This window comes from Myiozetetes cayanensis, unplaced genomic scaffold (genome assembly GCF_022539395.1).
Source record: "Myiozetetes cayanensis isolate MyiCay16 unplaced genomic scaffold, myiCay2020 scf13, whole genome shotgun sequence".
Taxonomy (NCBI): domain Eukaryota; kingdom Metazoa; phylum Chordata; class Aves; order Passeriformes; family Tyrannidae; genus Myiozetetes; species Myiozetetes cayanensis.
The window spans coordinates 15,452,878-15,473,379 of record NW_026086937.1 but is presented as its reverse complement, the minus strand read 5'-3'; the positions used below and the strand labels follow the sequence as shown (position 1 = coordinate 15,473,379).

The 20,502-nt window shown below is 44.0% G+C and overlaps 3 protein-coding genes across 3 annotated transcripts in view; all 3 read right to left on the bottom strand.

The window, feature by feature from the left end:
- The window catches only part of MCCC1 (methylcrotonyl-CoA carboxylase subunit 1), a 31,673-nt gene extending 21,876 nt beyond the window's left edge, over positions 1-9,797 (bottom strand). Inside the window, exon 1 of the mRNA XM_050308663.1 lies at positions 9,702-9,797. The gene's annotated coding sequence lies outside the window, so the exon portion shown is untranslated. The remainder of the gene's footprint in view (positions 1-9,701) is intronic.
- Positions 3,648-20,191, bottom strand: LAMP3 (lysosomal associated membrane protein 3). Its single transcript, XM_050308675.1, has 6 exons — positions 20,043-20,191; positions 15,402-16,135; positions 14,006-14,128; positions 11,113-11,170; positions 9,702-9,869; positions 3,648-7,062 (listed from the first exon to the last, which is right to left on the bottom strand). The coding sequence occupies exons 1-6, from the start codon at positions 20,086-20,088 to the stop codon at positions 6,923-6,925; spliced, it is 1,269 nt and encodes a 422-aa protein (XP_050164632.1). The 5' UTR covers positions 20,089-20,191; the 3' UTR covers positions 3,648-6,922.
- The window catches only part of MCF2L2 (MCF.2 cell line derived transforming sequence-like 2), a 161,652-nt gene continuing 161,258 nt past the window's right edge, over positions 20,109-20,502 (bottom strand). The window contains exon 34 of the mRNA XM_050308640.1: positions 20,109-20,248. Coding sequence (XP_050164597.1) covers positions 20,190-20,248 — 59 coding nt within the window. The 3' untranslated portion in view covers positions 20,109-20,189. The remainder of the gene's footprint in view (positions 20,249-20,502) is intronic.

Genomic DNA, 20,502 nt, shown 5'->3' with positions numbered 1-20,502 from the left:
ACGTGAACGTGAGGGTTGTTGGGAAGGGCGCGGGGGTCCCAGCGCACCGCAGCATCCCTGTGCTCAGGCCCGGATCCCTGGATCAGAACTGCGCCGTGTGGATGGGGCGGGTCACGGAGCAGTGGGATCAGCACATCCTGACCTGCTGGGTCCGTTCTGCTCCCTCAGGCCTCGGAGCTTTTCAGTTCATAGATTTGAGTGGGAAGGGACATCAAAGATCATCCAGTTCCAACCCCCTGCCATGGGCAAGGACACCTTCTGCTAGACCAAGTTGCTCAGAGCCCTGTCCAGCCTGGCCTTGGACACCTTAAGGGATGGGGCATCCACAGCTTCTCTGGATAACTTGTGCCGGGGCCTCGCCACCCTCACAGGGTAGAATTTCTTCCCAATATCAGTTAGTTTAAGGCTCACCACACTGCAGGCCTTGCTAAACCTGGCCAGCCCCAGCGCAGTCAAAATAAGTATTTCTAATTCTTGTTTACAAATGGCAAAGCGGCCGTGCTTTTTTCACAAAAGGAATGCACAAGCTGTTAATTGCAATAGTGACAGCGTTTAACATGTCTTATGTGTTCTCTGTACCCTGAAGCATCAACAAAGCTTTTTACATAAGGAGCATTCTTCCTATGCAAGCAATCTCTGCTTGTTCCACTCTTGCTATTTTTAATTTTCCCTGGTGACCCCTCACACCATGGACTGAGTGGCTCAAGCAGGTTAAACAGACACCAGATCAGCTTGGGGAAATTGTGCAGTCCCTTGGACCTGACTGCAAGAGGTGTTGGGCACAGCACTTGCTCTAAGGATGAAATTTTAAAAGCTAAATTATTAAGTGAAGCTTCCACTTTTCCATAATTTGTTCATTTCAATCTTTTTCACATAATGTGCTGACACTGTAAATCCCACTTTTGTCTTTCAAAATCCAGATTTTTAAAGTTGCATGTTTAATTTATCTCTAAACACAAGATGGCAGCATTTTATGTAGCTTAACTATTGAATATTGGGAAGAGCTACAGATATTTTACAATACCTAAATCAGAGATGGTGGAAGAGTTCATTCTTTTCACAGAACTAATGGAAGTGACAAACTCATTTATATTGCAAATCTGCTCATGGAAGGCATTCTGCAAGCATGGCTTTTAGGGCTTGCAGAGTCAAGTGGAATCACCAGATTGTACATGGAGATGTTTGAAAGTGCAGTGTAGTAACACTGAAGTGCAGAAATAATAATTCTCTCACTGACACCGGTAATATGCTTAATGTGTACATGCGTAGACAGAAGCACTGTGATGAACCTAGTGATGCATGGAGGTTGGATGGGCAACATTTTAAATTTTATTGTGGAAGTTTGACATATTTTGAGAGCTGCTTTGATTACTAATATGAGTCGTGTTCTCATTATCATTTTCTTCCATGAGCAGATTGCGTAGACCGTAATTTGAAATATGAAATAATTTTCCTTAAGCAGATGAAAAAATGTCATTCCATGCCAAAATAAATGAGGTTAAACTTTGGCTGGACTCATGATGCATAATCTTCAAAAATTTTTGTGGTATAGGAAAGCCCCAGCAAAACTGAGGTTCAAAACCAAGATCTGTGTCTCTAATAAACACAGATAGTCTGCCTCAGATTGGACACTTTCCTTTTTCCCAGCAGCCATTTATTTTGGGTTTGCATGTTGGAAATGCAACCTACTCCTTTTTAAAATTGTGAAGAAAGAGTTAAGTAACAAACCGAGCCAATTAGATTATAATTTAATAAAGTACTTGGGATCTACCAACTTCATAGGCAATAACACTTGCAGAAAAAGAGAAGTGTGGGCTTTGTGACTTTTTGTGGCCAGCTGGGAAAGCCCAGACGCTCATGAAAACCCAGGAGTGTTATGTCGCTGTGGCTGATAACCTTCAGACACACATGCCCATGTTAGCATGCAGTTCTGATGGTTGTGAGAAAGGAAGTGTAGTCTGCAAGCATCTTGTCACCTTAGTCGTGAAGGGTTAACTCCTTAGAAATCTTTCTCTCCTCACTCTTACGTTGCTCAAACTGATGCTTAAATAAATACTCTTTCTATTTTCTTCCAGACACTCTCATGTAAAGGCTTCTTCAATGAATTCCAAACCTTTGTGCTTCTTGGACACAAGATGGGGGCTTTTTACCTTAAAAGTAAAAATGGTTGACTCTTCCTTCATCTGCCATTAAACTTTGTCAAGAAAGAGAATTTTGAGACATCTAGCAGCCTTTGAGGGTCTACTTCACACACACCAGTGCCAGCTTTTAGAACTGACACGAATAAGAGAGGAACTTTGCCCACTAAATACGTGTAAGCCTGGCACCAAACTTAATATTGTACCAGACCAGACAAGTGCCAGAGAGCAGAGTAAACTGCCCCTGCTCTCCAGACAGCCCTGCTTTTCTGCTGAGGGACAAATCAAGGGGCTTGGGAAGTTTTCAACCTGTGGCCTGTAGCCATAAGTTGTCTATCATGGGGGGATTTGCACTGACATCAGAAATGACCAGTGAAACAGAATTCTGATATTTTATCACTGGGGGAAGTTACGGTCCCTTTGCTGCCCTCACTGGCCCCTCTCCAACAGCCAAGTTCCTCAATCAGCTGGCAGCAGCAGAGAGATGGGGTTTTCTCCACTATCTTTACCACATCTTCTGCTTTCCTGCAGTCCATCTACAACCTTTGCTTCTTTAGCCATGAAGAGCACAACATGTGAGACTCCCTCAGCCATTTAGGAGCCTTACCTTGCTCACCACTGACAAGGTATTGTCCTCTTCCACCCAGCTCTAGGATGTGACAAACCCCCAGCAACAGCCTTAGAGGCATTACAGGAACCTGCACCCCAAACAGGCTCTGGCTGCAGTTGTTCACCAGATGTAGATCTGGACAGATTTGGTTTGAAGTTCCTCCAAAAAAATCTTTAAAGATGAAGCTGAAAAATTTTTGAGTGCCCCCTTTTACTGAGAAGTTTACCTCATACAGTTACAGTATTTTAAGCTGCCCATTGATGTGACAATCAGCAAAGTCACAAAGAATCATAGACTGGTTTGGGTTGGAAAAGACCTTTAAGGATGATCTTGTCCAGCCTGTCTTCTTTGGGAAATTCCTTTTACCACAATAGAAGCTGCTGAGTTTTCAAGTTTATGTGTGGCATTTTCCAAGCAATTTGTTTCCTCCAGTTTCCATAACTGCATGCTGAAAGGATGCATTCTCCTCAAAAGACTCATACCATAATCTGTAAGATTATTAACTCTGAAAACAGTTTAAACATGAAGTAACAAGCATCCATCTCATTTTGCTGCGGAGTTATGGTCTTTGTTTATTGGATCAATAGGAAAGAAGAGATGTGGTTGTATAAAGAAACAGTGAATTCAGGTTCTCTAGAAGTTGTGAGGAGATTAACAGAAAATCATGTAATATTTTCAATGCCTTTTTTTTAATAATGCTGATAAAACAATTATAGAAATGTCAGAGGAGCTGCCCAAGCCACAGAAGAAATAATCATCAAAGTTATGGTTAGGATATAAACATAACTGTGTCAGTGGTTTGTGACCAGAGCCCTGTTTGTTAGCTTGTACTTGTATTTTAAACAGTTCAAGTGAAACAGCACTCAAAAGATAAATTAATTCCACAGCAATGCACACTCTAATGACTAAATACAACCTTTATTATAGAAACACCAATAATAGAAAAATAAAGAGCATATCTTACTTCTCATAGCAAGTTACTTTTAGCAACCATACATTATGGCAAGCCAGAAGTGATCAACCAAACCACCTTCAGACACTTCAGGTGCTGATCTACATCTCCCTTCCTCTTTCAGCTGAATTAACAGCTGTTCCTTAGTCTGGACTTGTCCATCAGAGAACAAAAAGCACTGAAAGAAATTAAACCTTGTTATAAACTCCTTAGAGATTTGGCTAAGTGTGACATCATCATGCTGATGGGATGCCCTTGTGTCTGCCTTGGATGTGCAAGAGGCCATGGTGGATGGTCTGGGGTGGGAGCTGCAGCAGAGCACCAGGAGCTATCGGGATGTGGGGATGTGCTCACCCCCTAATTCCTGTCTCCTGAGCAGCACATGTGTGTACAGAAGTTAAACTTTGCTGCCCTGGTGCATCATGCCTTCCTAATCAGCATCTTCTGTTCAGGGATGGGCTGATCTGAGTCTGCAGCTGGGGGAAGAAAAACTGAGACCAGCACTGGTCACTCTGGGACCCACTGCAGCCTTGTGCCCTCCCACAGCAGATGAAACTGTCCCCTTCTGCCCACAGTATGACTATTATGGCCCACCTAGTGTCCAGCGAGTTTATCATAAGAGCTCTTTTCGTACTGTGCTCTTTCAGGGACTTTTTGCTCAAGATGTTTCCTCAGACAAGATATTTAAAAGAGCAGGTCTGGCAAGAACAAGGCCCATGAACCCTATAGAATCTTCCCAATGGGAGGAAGAGCTCAAGGCAACTCCATTAGATAAAAGAGTACCAGCTAAACATCTACTTAAGTTCTGGCAGAAAATAAATACAGGCATCAGCTTTTAAAGCTGCAGTTGGCAGCTCAGGGAGCAGCTGGGCTGTCTAATTCTAATTCAGCATTAAATTTGAAGAGGCAACATTCCCTGCTATGCTGGTGTGCTGACACACATCCCTGCTGCAGGCTGCTTGTATTTTGTGATCAGGAAAAGAGGTGAGGGGATGCACATTGGGCCACAGGTGGGAGAAAGGTTGCACTTGGGGCTGGAATCTCCTGATGCAGTAAGGAATTCTCCAATGGATCTTCTACTACTGTAAAGCACTAACTCCACTGGATTAATTTTGCTGCATGTTGGCAGCATTTCCTGGGAGCACCCAGATGTTTCATCGGTTTGTACCACGTGCACTTCCCCTGTGACATTTAGAGCAAGCCCAGAGTATCATTCATCTAGAAAGGTCTATGCAACTTCATAAAAATTGCAAACAATAGCAATAAAAAGCATAAGAACAAATCAGGTAAACCTGAATCAAACACTGTTCAATGCCACCAGGTTGATTCAGTGTAGAAATAAAAAAAGTGGAGGGGAAAAACGTTAATCTTGCAATCTCTGGTAATGCCAGAGGGTGTCACAAGAATAAACAGAGAATTAGCAGTCATTAGGAACAGTTTTCTCTCCTCATCCTGTTATCAGATTTTAAAAGACTGAATATTAACAGAACAGAACAAGCAAATATTCCATGTCAGCAGAAATAACACACTGTACAGATTATGCAACCCAGCAATCCAAAGAACATGTGAAATACAACTTAGCTTTGAGTGGGAGAGGTTTATTGATCACTGGGCAGAACAGTTTAGGGTCGGACCATTCTGAGCTTTAAACTGAAAACAGTTAATCACTGTGTCTGTATTAAAGCTTGGAAAGTTTGGTATCCTATTTCTTGTGCTTGGTATCCCATTTCTTTATATGCCTTATAAATGTATTCAGCTGCCCCTGTGCTCACAGCTGGTTCTGACTTCTCTCTGATGTTTCTCCAAGTGCAGAAGTGCTTCAGAATTGTCTTTATCTTTCTCATTTTTTGGTTCATTCAGATTCAAAGGGAACATTTTTGGAGACTTAATTATTTCCTCAGCCATTACCCTAATTCCTTAGGGGAAAATGTGCTCTTGTTTACTGTTATTTTCTCTTTTGCAAATGGCTTTGTACATAATTTCTTATTGTTTGGACATCATTGGCTTCAGTGAGCAGATTGTGTGGTGTGTGCACCACGCATGTGTGTGTGTATGTGCACATTTGAGTACATGTTTAGCTTTGTAAATCTTTTGTGACAAGGAGCTTTTTCCTTGTTACAACAAAGAACATGAGCTGGACTTAACCTCAAAAGCAATTACTACTCTCATGCCTTCATCATTGGTTTAGCAGGAAATAGAATGCAGAGTGTATCAATTAATGTGCTTTAAAGCAACTCCAAATTATTTCCATATGGAAATCCAGCTGCTCAGCTGTAAGCACACTGGGTAACATTCACTTTTGGACAGAGAGTTTGTCCAAGGACTGTGCAAGCTTTTAGTTCTTATAGAAGCCTTGAACATACAGTGTCAGTGGATCTCCATTTCTCATGGACCTTGTGCAGGTCTGCCACAACGGTGCTCACTGAATCCCAGGCACTTCCAGTGAGTGTGGCATCTTCCCAGATTCAGAGATCCCTGTGCTGCCATCTCAGTAGAGGGGCAGTTACTGGCTCAGTGGTGGTCACCGTGACAGGTCCATGTCTGAACAGGACGTGTGTGATTCGTGAGCTCTCACAGGACTGTGACATATTCAGCTCCAGAGTAAGGGTCACACATTACCACTGTGTCTTTGCAAAGGGCTTAATAGGAAAAAAAACAAGCATTTAGGAAGTGTAACTCTGTTGTAGGACTGGTGAGAACTTGCTTGTGAATGGAGTCACACTGACACTTATCCTGTGATTTTGGCACCCTCAGTGTTCCCACAAGCTCTAGTTTAAACAGAGTTGTGTCTACTCTGGACCTCTGCTTTATTCATTTGCAAGTCATATCACCAAAATTATGTATTTTAATGAATCTAAACCTTATCACTAACAAACCTGCTGGATTTTCTTGGGGATACCAATACTACTTTAAGCTATCTCTAGGAATCTGACTTAGGTGGTCTGAATTAACTCTTTTGTTGATAACACAGAGAATTTAGGCTCCTTATTTTGGTCATCTGTGCTACACCTAAATCAGATGCTAAGAATAGCCTAAAGTAGAGGGTATGAGTTGTCTCCTTCCTACTCTAAAGAAACTACTTCCAGAAATATTCATTAGATTTAAGCACTTGGTGTCATCTCACTTAAAAATGTGGCTTCAGGGCAGTGAGATTGCCAGGCAGAAGCTAAAACTCCTGTGACTTCTCTGCTTGCTACACACATTTGGAAGTACAAGGGCACCTCAGATGCGTTCGTATCCTCTGTGTGGCTTCCTCCTGGAAATCAGGAAGGTGACAAACACAATGACAAACAACCCCAGGATACTCAGGCCCACTGCGACGGGAGCTGCTTTGCTGTTTCTATCAGGAAAACATTCTTCTTCTGAAAGGAAAAAATCAAAGAATGTGTTACAGCAGAGCACCATGCTCCGAGACAGTACATCTGTATTCCAGAAAAGTTAGCCAATACAAGGTAGATGTTCTCAAAATGTTGTTTTCTTTTGGTTTTTCTTTCTTTTTCCTGAGCTATACTTAATACGTTTTTATCTGTGGTAAACCTTATCTCAAGAAAACCATCCTTGCCCCTTTCACAGTAGCTCCACGCTTCACTAGAGAGTGACTCTGCTCCCTCATGTCTGTGGGAATTGTTTTACCACTCAGCACACACACACAGCAGGAGCTTTCTTGCTGGTAGCAGATGGGGAGCATCACACTACAAAATGCCAGTCTAAAAATAAAGAGCAGGACACATCCTGCATGGTCAAAAACTGCTCCTATGTGGCATCTAATCTAATCTACCCAGTAAAAAGGATCAGGCCAGAGAAGGGAGCCCATAGTCCAAGTCACTAGCCCAGCAGGATCCTCATTAAATCAGTGTTTCCTGAGAAAAATCAAATTCTAATTATTCTCCCAATTAATTCAGAATATTTGTGGATCCAACACCCTCTGCCCTTCTCACTCCCTGTGACTATTCCAAGGCAGGTTTTGACAGCACTCTGAGACAAAAGCCCCTGTTGTTATTCCAGTGACTATGCTGGCACAGATTGTAGCTTGGCTTGGGCTTCTCCACCATGGGAATCTTTACACTGACAGAGGGAATTTTGCCCAGGGAGCATGTGGAATGCATGACATGATGTCACAGCTCCAGAGCCTCCACATGGCTCTTCCCGAAATCTGATCCTCTTCTCCTCTAATCCAGATGGTGATGCCACAAAGCCAAAGGCATCAATACTCTACTAGATGTTACCTTTTAAAAGCTTTGTCTGGTTAATGTAACCTGCTGTTAAATGAGATGAAAAATATTTGCATTTAAGTATTGTAAAAGCCAGAGATGTTTGAACTAGCCATTTTTATGTGATGAAACCTCGGGCTATGAATTCTAGGAACTGTTTCTGATATACTGAAATACAGTTCAGAAGGCACTTTTAAGCTTTGCAGACTCAGACAGGCCAAGCTGTTGATGTAACACTGCTGCAGTCTGTACAAAATTGTAAGGAACTTGAAACCAGTGACGATTAATGTTTTCTTTTTCTTCCCCTTTTAAAGATAAGCACATCAAGACCAGCAGAAGTGAAACTAGGAGTCTTGAGATACCCAAGGGAGGTGGCTGGTGATGTATTTAGAGTCATTCTTTCACTGGGGATTTTGTCCATCAAAATCTGCATACACAGCCAAGGTATGTAACAGTTTCATGGCTATTTCACAGCCACTGGGGAATTATTTCAGAAGTGATAACTGATTGCTCAGCTCTCTGATTAAGAGCAAAACTAATTTAAATTTGTATATGGTATTGGTTAGCAGAGATCAGCCTGATGTTGGAGTCAGAGAGAGAACATCTTTCTCAGCTCAGTCTTTGCTAGAGCTGAGGCCATACCAAATGCCATAACTGAAACCACTCATTGTACAAATCTGAATGGGAATGTGGAGACCAGATGGGATATCAGGCATTGTTATCCCATGAAAAAAATTCTTCATGAAAATGAGAGCATAAATTGGGTTCTCAGTGTGGCTTTTAAAAGGCCAGTGTATTAAAACAGCCCCAAGTGTCATTTCCCATTATATTCCTTTTAGAAAATGGTGACCTAACAGAAGAAGAACTGACCAAACACAGCCAAAGTGAGTCAAAAGACAGATCTAAACTAAAAAGAAGAATACAGGGGCAATATTTTGTAAGCATGCAGAGAGACAAGTGTCAGAAGAGGGAGTGTTTTTTTAGTGCATCTGAAGGGCTGGAGAGCTGGTAAACCCTGAGTTCACCTGAGTTCTTGAATGGAAACACCCTGAGAGGAAGTCGCAAAAATGAGATGTACAATTTGAAAGAGACCACAAGGTTCCACCAAGTCCACCTCTCTGGTCTTTTACTAAGAGACCTGGTTGTCTCTTTGTGGTGCTCCTCCAAGAAAAGACGAATTGCAGAGATGAGCATCACATTTAATTCTGAATCTGTGGCTGTGCCAATCGTGATCCTCCTCAGGAGCACATTTTGTCATGTCTAGACACAGCTGCTCTGAAAGTATCATCCTGCATTCACAAATATCCCTTATTAGCTGGCAGTTTTGCTGCTGCAGCTGTGAGACAACCTGAGTATCAGGAGCTTTTAAAAATAGCTAAAATCTGACTATATTGAGAACAGTGACCTGAGACTGAACTGTAAAGCTGGGGGTTTGGGCAGTGCACTGGTGGTGAACACACCTCTGCTTGCTCTGGGAGGAAATGGGTGAAGAATAAAATTCTAGCTGTAGAGTTGAACATTTTTCATGAGAAGGTGAGACAGAAGGTACTGAATGCAGGAGGGAAAGATATTTTTCCATGCTCCACAGGTATTAGCACTGTGTTGGAAGAGAAGGCTGAGAGTACAGCAGTGGACAGGTTACATTATTTGGGAACAAATACAAAACTGTGATTGTGCTGTAGCAGGATCACCCCATGTGTATAGGTATAATTTAGCAGATTGTATCTATCAGGCTACCTGAGTGCTGACAGGTAGATCTTGGAAGGGTGGAAAGGTATCCTTCTACTTACCTTTCCCAAACTGGTTACCAACAATCTCAAACGCCTGCAGCTGCATGTGAACAAAGAGGATCTGGAAGTTCTTCTCCAAGGTGAAGGTTTGCCTGCTGGCACACTTAAAGGAGTTCCCCAGCTTTGTTGTAAACAGCTTCTCATTTAAGGCTGCATAGTAAAACATACCTGGAGGCCAGAAAGAGGCAAGTGAGAATCCACACTGGCTCTATTGGAAGCAACACCTTTCTGAGATAAAAGGGAGGATCCCCAGTTGCTTTGGTAGAGGAGCAGTCACTGATGTGACTAAAGCATGGATATTTTCCCCATAAAGTATAATTTATATTTTTCCAAGTTTAAATGAGTGCTTTAAGTATCAATGGGTGACTCAGTTGAGGTTGGGTCTGACAAAGTGGCTAAAATTTCAGATACTTCTCCAAATCATATTTTAACAACTTGAGTCTGCAAAGGGGTTGGAATCCTCTCAGGAGCAGGCAGCTACCTTAGGTCTCCAGCATAGCTATTTCCAGACAAAAATGAGATACCATCTCTAGCATGGGAATTTGACATAACTAGTCTGTATTACTTTATGTATTAAATATGTTGTTAAAGATATTTTAGTGTCACAGTACTTTATGAAAAATACAGCTCAAGCTCCAACATGGAAAGATTTTGTGACCTGGGTATTTCCTTTATGTACATCCTCCTTTGAGAGCAGAAAGGCCAGTTTAAGACAAAATCCTCCCTATCACCGTCTCTGCTTCGGTGTATCTCAACCACATCTTGCCAGCACATCATGTGCATACTCTTGGTCCTCTTCAGTCAAAATCAGTACACCAGTGTCTGCTGGTACAGTTAATTCAGTCATTTTTACATTAGGAAAATTAGGGGCTTGCTCACTGCAAAAATCCAGCTGATGGACTGTGAAATGGCAGTATCTGTCAGAGAGGCAGTGACAGCCAGGGAGAGCAATGTCTCTTGTCAGCACCACTCTGGGGGACACAAAGTGTAGCTGAGGGTTTTAAAACATATGATTAAACTGATTAGTTTGTGTGATCCAGGTACTGTATTCATTCACTTTGCTGATTAGGTTGGAAAGACACCTGCACTGGAGTCACAGCATTTTTGTGTGTTTGCAGATAAAAACTCTGAAGACTGTTTTGTATCTTAAATTTAGGTTTGAAGTAATCTCTGCTCTGAAAGAGGTGGGGCAGGGAAAGTTATTGAGGTAAAAAAGAAAATGTAACAATACTGATGTAACTGCAGCCTGGTCCCTTCTCTTCCCTTTTCATACCCTAAGGTTTAGATGAATGACATGTTGAAAGCTAGATAAAACACCTGTTTGCAAAAGACAGTGTTTTAAAAGATATGAAAGCTCATCCCACATTCAGTACAGCTTGATATGAAATTAAGACAGTGTAAAATCACTGACCTTCAGAAGATAACGGTATTCTGCTCTCAATGTTACTGACAAAGTAACTTGGAGCTTGCTGCAAAAGAAGATATATCTTTATTAATAATACATACTCATGTTTGCAGGGGAAAAGATACAGTTCACCACAGAAAAATGGTCACAGTTTCCCAAAGAAACACATTTCAAAGCATCACCTTCAGGACCCAAGAACCAACTCTTCTGGATGTATTTTTCTTTTCCAAATCTCAGCTGCATCACTAATTCTGCTCAGTTCAGTGACACAGGACCATGCAGATATCATTTTACACAAACTGCTCAAGCTGGACATTTGTGAGATATTTGTGATAACCAAAAGTAGGAAGAAGTTCAATCAATAATATACACTGCAAATTAACAGGCATGAGCTAAGGCCATTTTACTCTTATTCACATCCATGGAGAGCCCCTACAGTGCTCTCCTGAGTGATCCTGCACTGAATTCAGCTGTGCTGCCCCACAGTGTGACTGCCTGAGGGAGCCACCCCACACTTTGAAGAAGTTCTCGGGATCTTGGAGCCGCTTGTATTTTATACACAGATTTACCCCTCCCGTGAGCTCACTGCACAAAGCAGCAGCACTTCTGTGCCCATCACTGGTTTGAGCTGGGAGAGGTCAGCAACAAGCTGAGTGCCAGGAGCTCATCTCATGCTTGTACCAATCATTTCCTATTTTGTCTGCCAACCAGGGTCAGTACAAACCAGAAAACAGCAACCTGGACAGGTAGGGGAGAAATAACTGTTCTTTCCACCCTGCTGACAGTGTTGGTTCTGGCTGGTTTGTTTTCATATGCCTGCAGGCTGCTGACATGGAAAGCACCTAGTACAACACAGAGCAAAATTTCCAGCCAGGTGTCCTGCCTGCTTGTGCCCTGACACCGGTGCAGCCTGAATACTGTCCTGCCCTGGACTGTGACAAAGCGAGAGCCAGCCCTGGGAACTTCTCTCTGGTCACAGTGCTGGAATATAATGTGAGTCTATATATAGCAGCCCTACTACCCAGCTTAATTCCAGCTGTGAACACTCAGGGACTGGTGAGTGCAGCTGGTGCATAACTGGCAGCAGACAAATGTCTCCTGTACATCCACTTTAAAAACTGGTTGGATGGAGTAGGAAAATTTAAGAAAGAAATGCACCAGAGAAGAGGTTCTCAGTATTATTCCAACTTCAAGACATAAATAGGTCAAATATGACCATTTTGGGGAGGTAGCACTATGTTCTGTTTGGCAACAATTAAAAACTTTGCTTGGGGAAAACACCTGCTCCTACTTCACTTCTTGTGGGTGGGTTACACAACTTCCTTAATTCAAGCTCTCCTGGAGGCCCTGGCAGTGGTGAGCACCGAACCAGCCACTCTCCTCTGCCATCCCTGACCCAGGTCCTCTGCCATGGGGACAGCCAGAAGTGCCACTGTTGCAGCACTCCTGGTTCAAAGCACTGAGAGAGGCTGTGGGGGCCAAACACATAAAAACCAGCAGCAACAGGATTTCTTATTAACCCAAATTTCAAAGCAGTCCAAGCCGAGCCCTGCTATGCTCTTGAGGCTTATCTTTAAGTGAAGGGCAAACTGTCTAATGCTGTGCCAAACCCACCTTTTTCAGGGCAAGACAGGTCAAGCACCTCCTAAAGGTTACATCACTCTCCTTAGCACTGCTGCAAGCTGGGGCTTTCATGGGTACTTGAATCCCCAGCCTTTCTCTAAGGATTCTTGTAACACCAGAATGCTCCCCTTGTTGCAGGAAGCACACATTTAAAGCAAATACTCATGGTCTGAACTGAGCCTTTGTTTAAAAACAGCTCCTTCATTTTTTACCTCGCTTTTCCTCTGTAGCTTTTAGAAAACTTTTTTCCATAAACTAAAATCAAGATGATTATTAATTGAAATATGGTCTCTGTTCAAGAATTAACGGCTCATGTGTGGTATAATTTGCTGTTCCCTCTTGGACTGTCTATGAAAATCACTAAGCATTTGTACTTTTCTTAATTATCTCTAATTTGAGTTTGGAGCCAGGCTGTAAGATTGACACTTTGGCTTGATTAATTGAAAGGCTTGGATCAGCAGTGATGGCCAGATGCAGCTCTGGAGCTCCAGGACATGGCCTTGATGCACATTACACTCATCAGAATTTGATGGGATCCAACCCTGTTTTCCTCCCTGCCCATGTTTCTGTGCATACGTGTAGGTCTCCCAGGTGTGGTGCATTTCAAGGACACTTATTTACAATTTTGTTGTTGCAGTTCACTTGTTTGGAATTTTCCCCTCAGAAATTAGATGAAATGAGGCTCCTTCAGCTGTGGATGTGTTGTGGCTCCTGGGCACTTAAAACTGCACAGGCTGTCCTTCGAATTTAACAACCCCAGCTGGCTTTTCTGGGAAGCAAATGACTAAGAGCAGCTTGACAGTGAGTCAGAGCTCCCTGCACACACACCTTGTTCCTGCACAGGGACTCCAGTCCCAAACCCTTTCCCTCTGTCCCACTCCAATGCAAACAGCAGACCTGGCATTTACCTATGTAAAAAACAAGACAGATTTTGCTCGAGGCTATTTGTAGACTTTGTGTTGCTTGATGGGGAGCTTTAACACTGCTCTTTAGAACTTTCTGTCATAGGATGGCAAGGCACCAGGCTTACCCTTCACTGCAGGTATGAACCTTTCCAAGCTGAATGTTCAAACAGACAAGACTTGCTTTGAGCAGGATGTTGGACCAGGTCTTTTTTAACATGAACTAATCTGTGGTTCTATGATGTACCCCTTTAGGAAGGACAGTGCCTTATGTACAGGTAGAAAACAAGCATGGAGAGAGATGAGATGGATCAAAGGGAGCCTAAGTTATAGTTCCCCCATCCTAAACACTCCTCTCTAAAGGCAACAATTACCTTTACAAAGGTGAAGTTCACAAACCCTCCACTGAAAGTTAAGTTCAGCTCAGACTGCACCATCCCACAGCTTCCAGATGTCTGTGTTGCATTGGGGTTAACAACCACAGACTCCATCTGCTCCTGTAGAGAGAAGAGACATTGCAGGGCTGCTGATGAAGAGATGGGGAACATTGTAAGAACACACAGAGATTTATGTCTGCTTTGCTTTTTCCCCCCCAGACAGGCTCTCTGTGGCCAAATGAACAGGCCAGTGGTGGTGGCAGCCGAATTGCTGCCTGCCAGGGTCATTCCCCACTCATAAACCAGCATCTGACACATCACTGAGCTGTGAAAATATGAAAATATTTGGTTTCTGTTCATTCAGTGGACTGATACGATTCAGAGCAGTGTCAGATGAGTACAAGTGGTAATTTATAAGGAGGGAGCAGTGGAAACTTGTGCCTGAAGGCAAAGATCAAGAGAGGAGCAGGCAAGGGTTAGTTTGGCTCCACATACCACCCCACCCTCCTCATTAGGTCCTGCACATCATCTTTAGCATCTAACAACCTATACTGCAGTCTGAAAGGAGAGCTCTGCAGCCCTGAAGGGAGCTTTGCTCTCTCAGTCTCATCTCAAACACACTTTATGTTAGAAGCATCTCACTGTGGTCTGCTGAGGTTGGCAATCATGCTCCCTACCTGGCTTCTGCCAGGATGAGGGATGAAAATTACTTTTACCAACCTTAGATACTCATCCCATGTTAGAAATATCCAGACTCCAAACAAGATTATTTGGATTTGTAATGGGGATGGCTCAAGGTGTATGAACTCGAGAACCTGAGGATGTAACCCCAAGTATTGTATCAATGGAAGGCTACAAAACCACAAGTCTGAGGGACATAATCACCATTTCAGGTTGCATGACACCTTTTGCTGAATCATTCCCAGTGGATCACTTCTAGGAGAGGGTACCAGCTTTCCAGGACCTGGAAGTTTCTGTGTTCCTAAAATCTCAGTGCATCAGCATCAAGACAACCCACTTCTGAATCCCAGCCTGTGAACTGGCAATTTCTTGCCTTCATTGTAACTCACAATGTCAAGCCCTTCACTGAAGTCAATTCAGATTTTAATTAGTCTTCCATTCTAAGAAACACAGGTAATGTTTCAGGCTGATCTGCCACTCCAGTATTGCTCCCACATGTACATCACTGAAATAAGAAAACACGTGTATGTCCCCCTGGCATCATCATACAAGCCAAAATTCAGCAGCCGAGATGCTGGGGCACATGAAGGGCCTTACTGGCGGCAAACCACTTATCTTAATCATAGAACTAACTTCTGAAAATGCCTTGGAAAGAAGAATAAATTCCAGCTAATGAAGAAACAGTCATTACAAAGCTCAGCTCCCACCTCACCTTTTGTGTATTTTGACCCATCAGCTGCAAACCCATGACTGCTTTGATGCAGGTCCTGTTCCCGCTGGAGACGGTGTAAGTGCCGGTGGGGATGGAAGAAGGCTGCGGGGCAGGAGTGGGTCTCACTGTCACTGTGGTAGATGGGGTGGCTGTTTGGGTCCCTGGATGGGCGGTTGTCGTGTTGGTCATGGCTATGGCTGTTGTGTTTCTGGTCGCTGTTGTTTGTTTTCCTGACTGTGTGGTGGCTCTGACTGTCTGCACGGTGGCGGCTGTAGAGGTGTTGGCAGCAGCAGTATTTGCTGTCGTGTGTTTTAGGGACGTGTTGGTGGCTGTCACTGCGGTGCCCACATGTGTGGAGGACACAAGGGGTGTGGTTGTGTTCTTCACTGTGGGTGTGACCCTGTGCACGGCCTGGGCTGTGGCATGGCCAGCTGCACTGGTGTTGTCTGCTGGTGTGGTGGTGGGGGTGGGTGTTCCAGCTCCTGCCTGGGCTGTGGTGTGCTGGTCTGGAGCTATTGTTTCCTGGTGCTGCTCCGTTGTCTGCACTGTTGTTCTGTGGCTTGTGGGTGTTGTTTCAAGAGAGACTGTGCTGTTAAAGTGAACTGTGGTGCTTTCATGGGGTGAGGAATGATAAAGGGAAAGTGGCTGAGCAGAAGTAGCCGTATGGTGGAAGGACGTGGTTTCTGGAGACAGTTCAACCCTCAAGGCCACTTCAGCAAGGCAGGAGGAAAATGCTGCAAAGAAAGTAAAGTCAGTAGTCGAGAAACCTTTAACATTTCTGCTGATTCCCACAACAAAACTGCACTGTTTTGTTATCAAATGGGTGATGTGATATGATTTTATTCTTCGTTTGGCTCCAGTCATGACAGGAGAGTGAAGGCAGACACCCTGTAAGACTATCCATAACTTGTCACCACTCCCCCAGGTTTCACAGCTCTGAATGCACCCCTTGCAGTGGCAGCACATTGGCTCCCAGCTCTCCACACACTGAAGAATCCAGAGGACACCAGAGGTGTGAGCAGACCAGGAATAATCCCCAGGCAGCACAAGAGTTCCCTGCAGGCAGTAGTACAGCTGGAAGTACTTGCAGGAAGTAAATTATTGAGGTCTAAGGAAGATGAGGGAGGTGTAACAGGCAAAGGGGTTGTTGGTTACTTACCAGCAAAGTACAGGGAAAGGGAAAGTGTGTGTGTGAGGGCAGAGCAATGGTCTTACAGTGATTTGCAATAGTCTGGGACACCAGTCTGGGACACAGGGAAATTCCAGATATTTATTCATGGTTTTGTTGTAGCCATGTCAGCTTGAACCCTGAAGCTCCTCCTCCTGGAAGAACCCAAAGAAATGCCATCCCTCTTCATGATGGGCTTTTAGCAATGAGGAACAATTTCAGGGTACAGCACCCAGGGGCATTTTGGACCACACTGGAAAATAGTCACAGCACTAAAATTACACTTCCATTGAATAACATTTACAGAAAATGTCACTTGCTGAAGGAAAAAAAAAAAAAGTGGTTCCTAACTGTAAATAAGGAAGTGAACGAAAAATGGGAAAGTACATTGTAGAATGTCACAACTCTTCTGCTCAAATCTTTGACTGTGAGCATGCAACAAGGCTCTGGAAAGGCAAGGTCAAGCTAAAAGAAAGCTAAAAGAAAACCCCTATTGGGTTTTGAATCAAATTCAAGACCAAAGTCAAAGGAACAAGAGCAAATGTACAGATCTTAACCCACACCACAATTTTCCCTTAAAAATGACTTTGGCTGAGAAGAGCAGAAGTGCATGTACTCATACTCCTAAAATTTGTGCTGTACAGGATACACTTGACTGCAAGTGTAGCTGTAACCATCAAAGAAGCGCAATTTAAGACAGTTGAAAAGCCTCAAAAATATTGTGATTTTTATCAAAATGAACATAAAAATGCATACTTAATATGATACTTTAGTTCATTTTCTCACTTTCCTCTAGGCTTTACCATAGAGCTGAAAAGCAGATAACTGATTTCCTCTGTGTGCCAGTGGAAAGTCAGAGCAGTTGCCATAAACCAGCAATGGGTAGTTGCATCTGAGTGTATCAGCATGATAAAAACAAGAAAGAAGAAGTTGCAATTTTCATTCTTTCTTCCCCATAAGACTGTGAAACAACCCATATTTAAATTTACACAAGTCTAAAATAAAGTCAGTACTTATTAGTTGTTAGTTCACAGACTGGTTTTGATTACTGACCAGATAACACTTTACAGATGTGGAGAGAAATATTATTTAACTGACATTGCAATACCACCCATAGCTTTTAAATGAAACTTTGGTATCCCCAAAAGGTAATTTCAACCAAACAATTTTTCATTATTCTGTCTGACAGGGTCACTGAGGGGTAAAGCCAGAAATGTCTTTGGGGTGGCCCATGGCTCTTGCTCACTGGGTGATGTACCAGACCACTCCTCTGGGCTCTCCCAAGCATTTTGGAGCTCCTGTCAGTGCAGGCCATGCTGCTAAACCCTTGGCTTGAAATGTCTTCTCAAAAGGCATTTGGCCACAGGAGCTCCCAGGGATGGGTAAGGATTGCTCTCTGTGTGCACCTCGTGGTCTTGGCTCTTTTCTGGTGGCTGTTGGAGGTAGTTCAGTAGCTCTGCTGTGGGAGGGGTCCTTGACCTGCCCTCCAGCTAAGGCCAGAAAGGCTTCCCTGTGGCTCCCTCAGCACTGCCACGTTCCTCTCGGGGAGCTTGCACAGCTCGGCAGAGGAGCCACCTGCAGAGCTCCCCCCACCACAGCCCTTCCCATGGCTCTGCCACAAAATGGGAACAGAACAAATGCTGCAGAACATCGAGAAATGGCAGCTCTGCACCCCACCTGCCTCCCCACCCACCCTGTTAGTCTCCCATTTTTTCCCTCCCATAAAGCCAACTCAAAACTTCTTACAAGCAACATTTTGAGGGCTGCAAGAGTCCGGGGGTGTATCATCCTAGAGGAAGCAGCTGCAATGCCTCATCTTACTTCAGCATCAGTTGTATGTCACAGATGCTGAGGGCTGTGTTTGGGTCCAGGCAGCCTCTATGCAAAGCTCCAGAACAAAACTCTCAGAAATGGATCAGGGCAGGTCTCAGAAATTCACTGTTCCCAGTCTGAGCCTGGAGATCCCATTTTCATGCTTTGGTGACAAGTTTCAGTCATAAGGAATGTCACTGCTCTGCTCTCAGGCATTATGGTGGGAAGGGGAGTGCTCAGTGCCATGATCTGCCTGTGACATTTCTCAGCTTGCCATCTTGTAACAGGGTGGGTGATAGAAACTCTTACTGAGGATTTTTTTCCCCTTTTCATCTAACCACACTCACGCTGTTCAGCTGCCCAGTGGGTTTGTTCTGCTTTCTGCTGCCAGAAGAAATGCTCGTGTTTAGCTGACTGATTCCATGTGGACACAAAACCTAACCCAGCTCCTGTGATCACTGAAAACACTCTCACCATCTCTGGCTCCTTTGGTTTGCTTTGAGGAATTGGAAAAGCACCAAGATTTTATGAGAGTTTTCAGTACTGTCATAGCTTCCCACCCATCTGACCTTTATCCCTTAAACTCTAATTATGTCTAATTCCCTGTCTGCACAGAAAGACTTGGCCTTGGGACATTAATAAAACATCCCAACAAATCATTAAAGGAAAGATCAAAAATGGATAAGGAGCTGAGGAAACAAGTTCTTTCTGCCCAAGAGTGGTTGCTGACCACTGAGTTCTTAGTGTTACTGCTCCGTCTATCTTGCCCTCCTTTCATGTGTATGTTTTTGGGGCTACTTCAGCAGACTCTGGCTATGTAGCAGGCATGGGAACACAGAGAGATACAGCAGGAGCTGCTCATGGACGAGTCCCTGGGCAGTTTCCCTGTTCATGCCCTGGGAGGAGGACGGGAATTGTTGCTGGTGTGATCCCTGAGTGCCGATGGCAAAACCCACCACAGAAGTGCAGTGTCCCAACAGCGAGCTCAAAGCCCCTTGGCCATTACACAGAGTAAATCACGCTCTGTCCTTCTTCACAAGGCAAATTTTGTACTGCTGCAGGGGTTGAGGGGTGACTTCAAGCACTGGGAGATGTCCTTGATCTGGCTGGAAATCCACAGATTTCCACAGAGCAGCACTGAGGATCCAGCGGTGACTCTGATGTGGTTTGTCATTAAGTAAAACCCCAGCCTGCCCTCTGCAAGCTCCCTGCTTTCCTGATCCTGCTTCTGCATCTTGCAATGCAAATGAATTAATTACTAGAGAGAGCAATGCTGCCTAAGTTTCTTCTTTCCTGCTTGTCTCACTCAAGACTTTCAGTCAGTTCTGCTGGTCTGGAAATTATTTTTAATTAAGAAAAGCAAGGCCAAGAAAGTCTGCTTCTCACACTGCTTTAGGCTGACTCCTTCACACAGTGAGAGTTTATGTCGCCACAGAGTGCAAGGAGAAATACAGAGGAAAACATCCGACTAAGTCTATACCAGCTGCAATTCACTGTAGTTATGGTTATTTCTTAGCAGTGAGACTTCACTAAAAGCCCCCTTGGTGCTACCAAAAGAACTGTTCAAAGTTTTTAGTCTGTCAGGTGCTGTCCTGACTGCCAGGAAACAGAACTGGCATAATATGTCTGATCTCTCAGATAGAAATGGAGATGTTACTCACCACAGCCGAAGGTCAGCAAGACGAGCTGCCGTGCACTCCTCCCCATGGCAGGTGGGGGAGATGCTGCTTCTCACCGGGGAGCGGGTGGAGAGAAAATCAAGCTTTCCTGGGGACTGAAAAGTTTCACTTGATGCTGGGAGTGCTCAGTCACATGGCTGGGAAGGAGGTGGAGAGGGAGGGGGAGGCCAGTGCTTCTTGTCTGTAAACTACCACAGAAGGAAATAAATGATGGTTAGGAAAGAAAGCGAAAACAGAAATGAGTGCCGGGCTGACTGGGGTAGGACAGGCTTGCACTCTGCAGCTGAGACCTGGGGCTCTGCAAGACCAGGTCAAAAGATCCCTCCAGCTCTGATAACCTGGTGCAGACTGCACCAGCAGAGGGTCACAGCCTGTAAATCAGTACCTCCCCTACTTTAATAAAGTACTTTTTTTAGGGCCAAGCTCCTTCTTTTATGTTAAG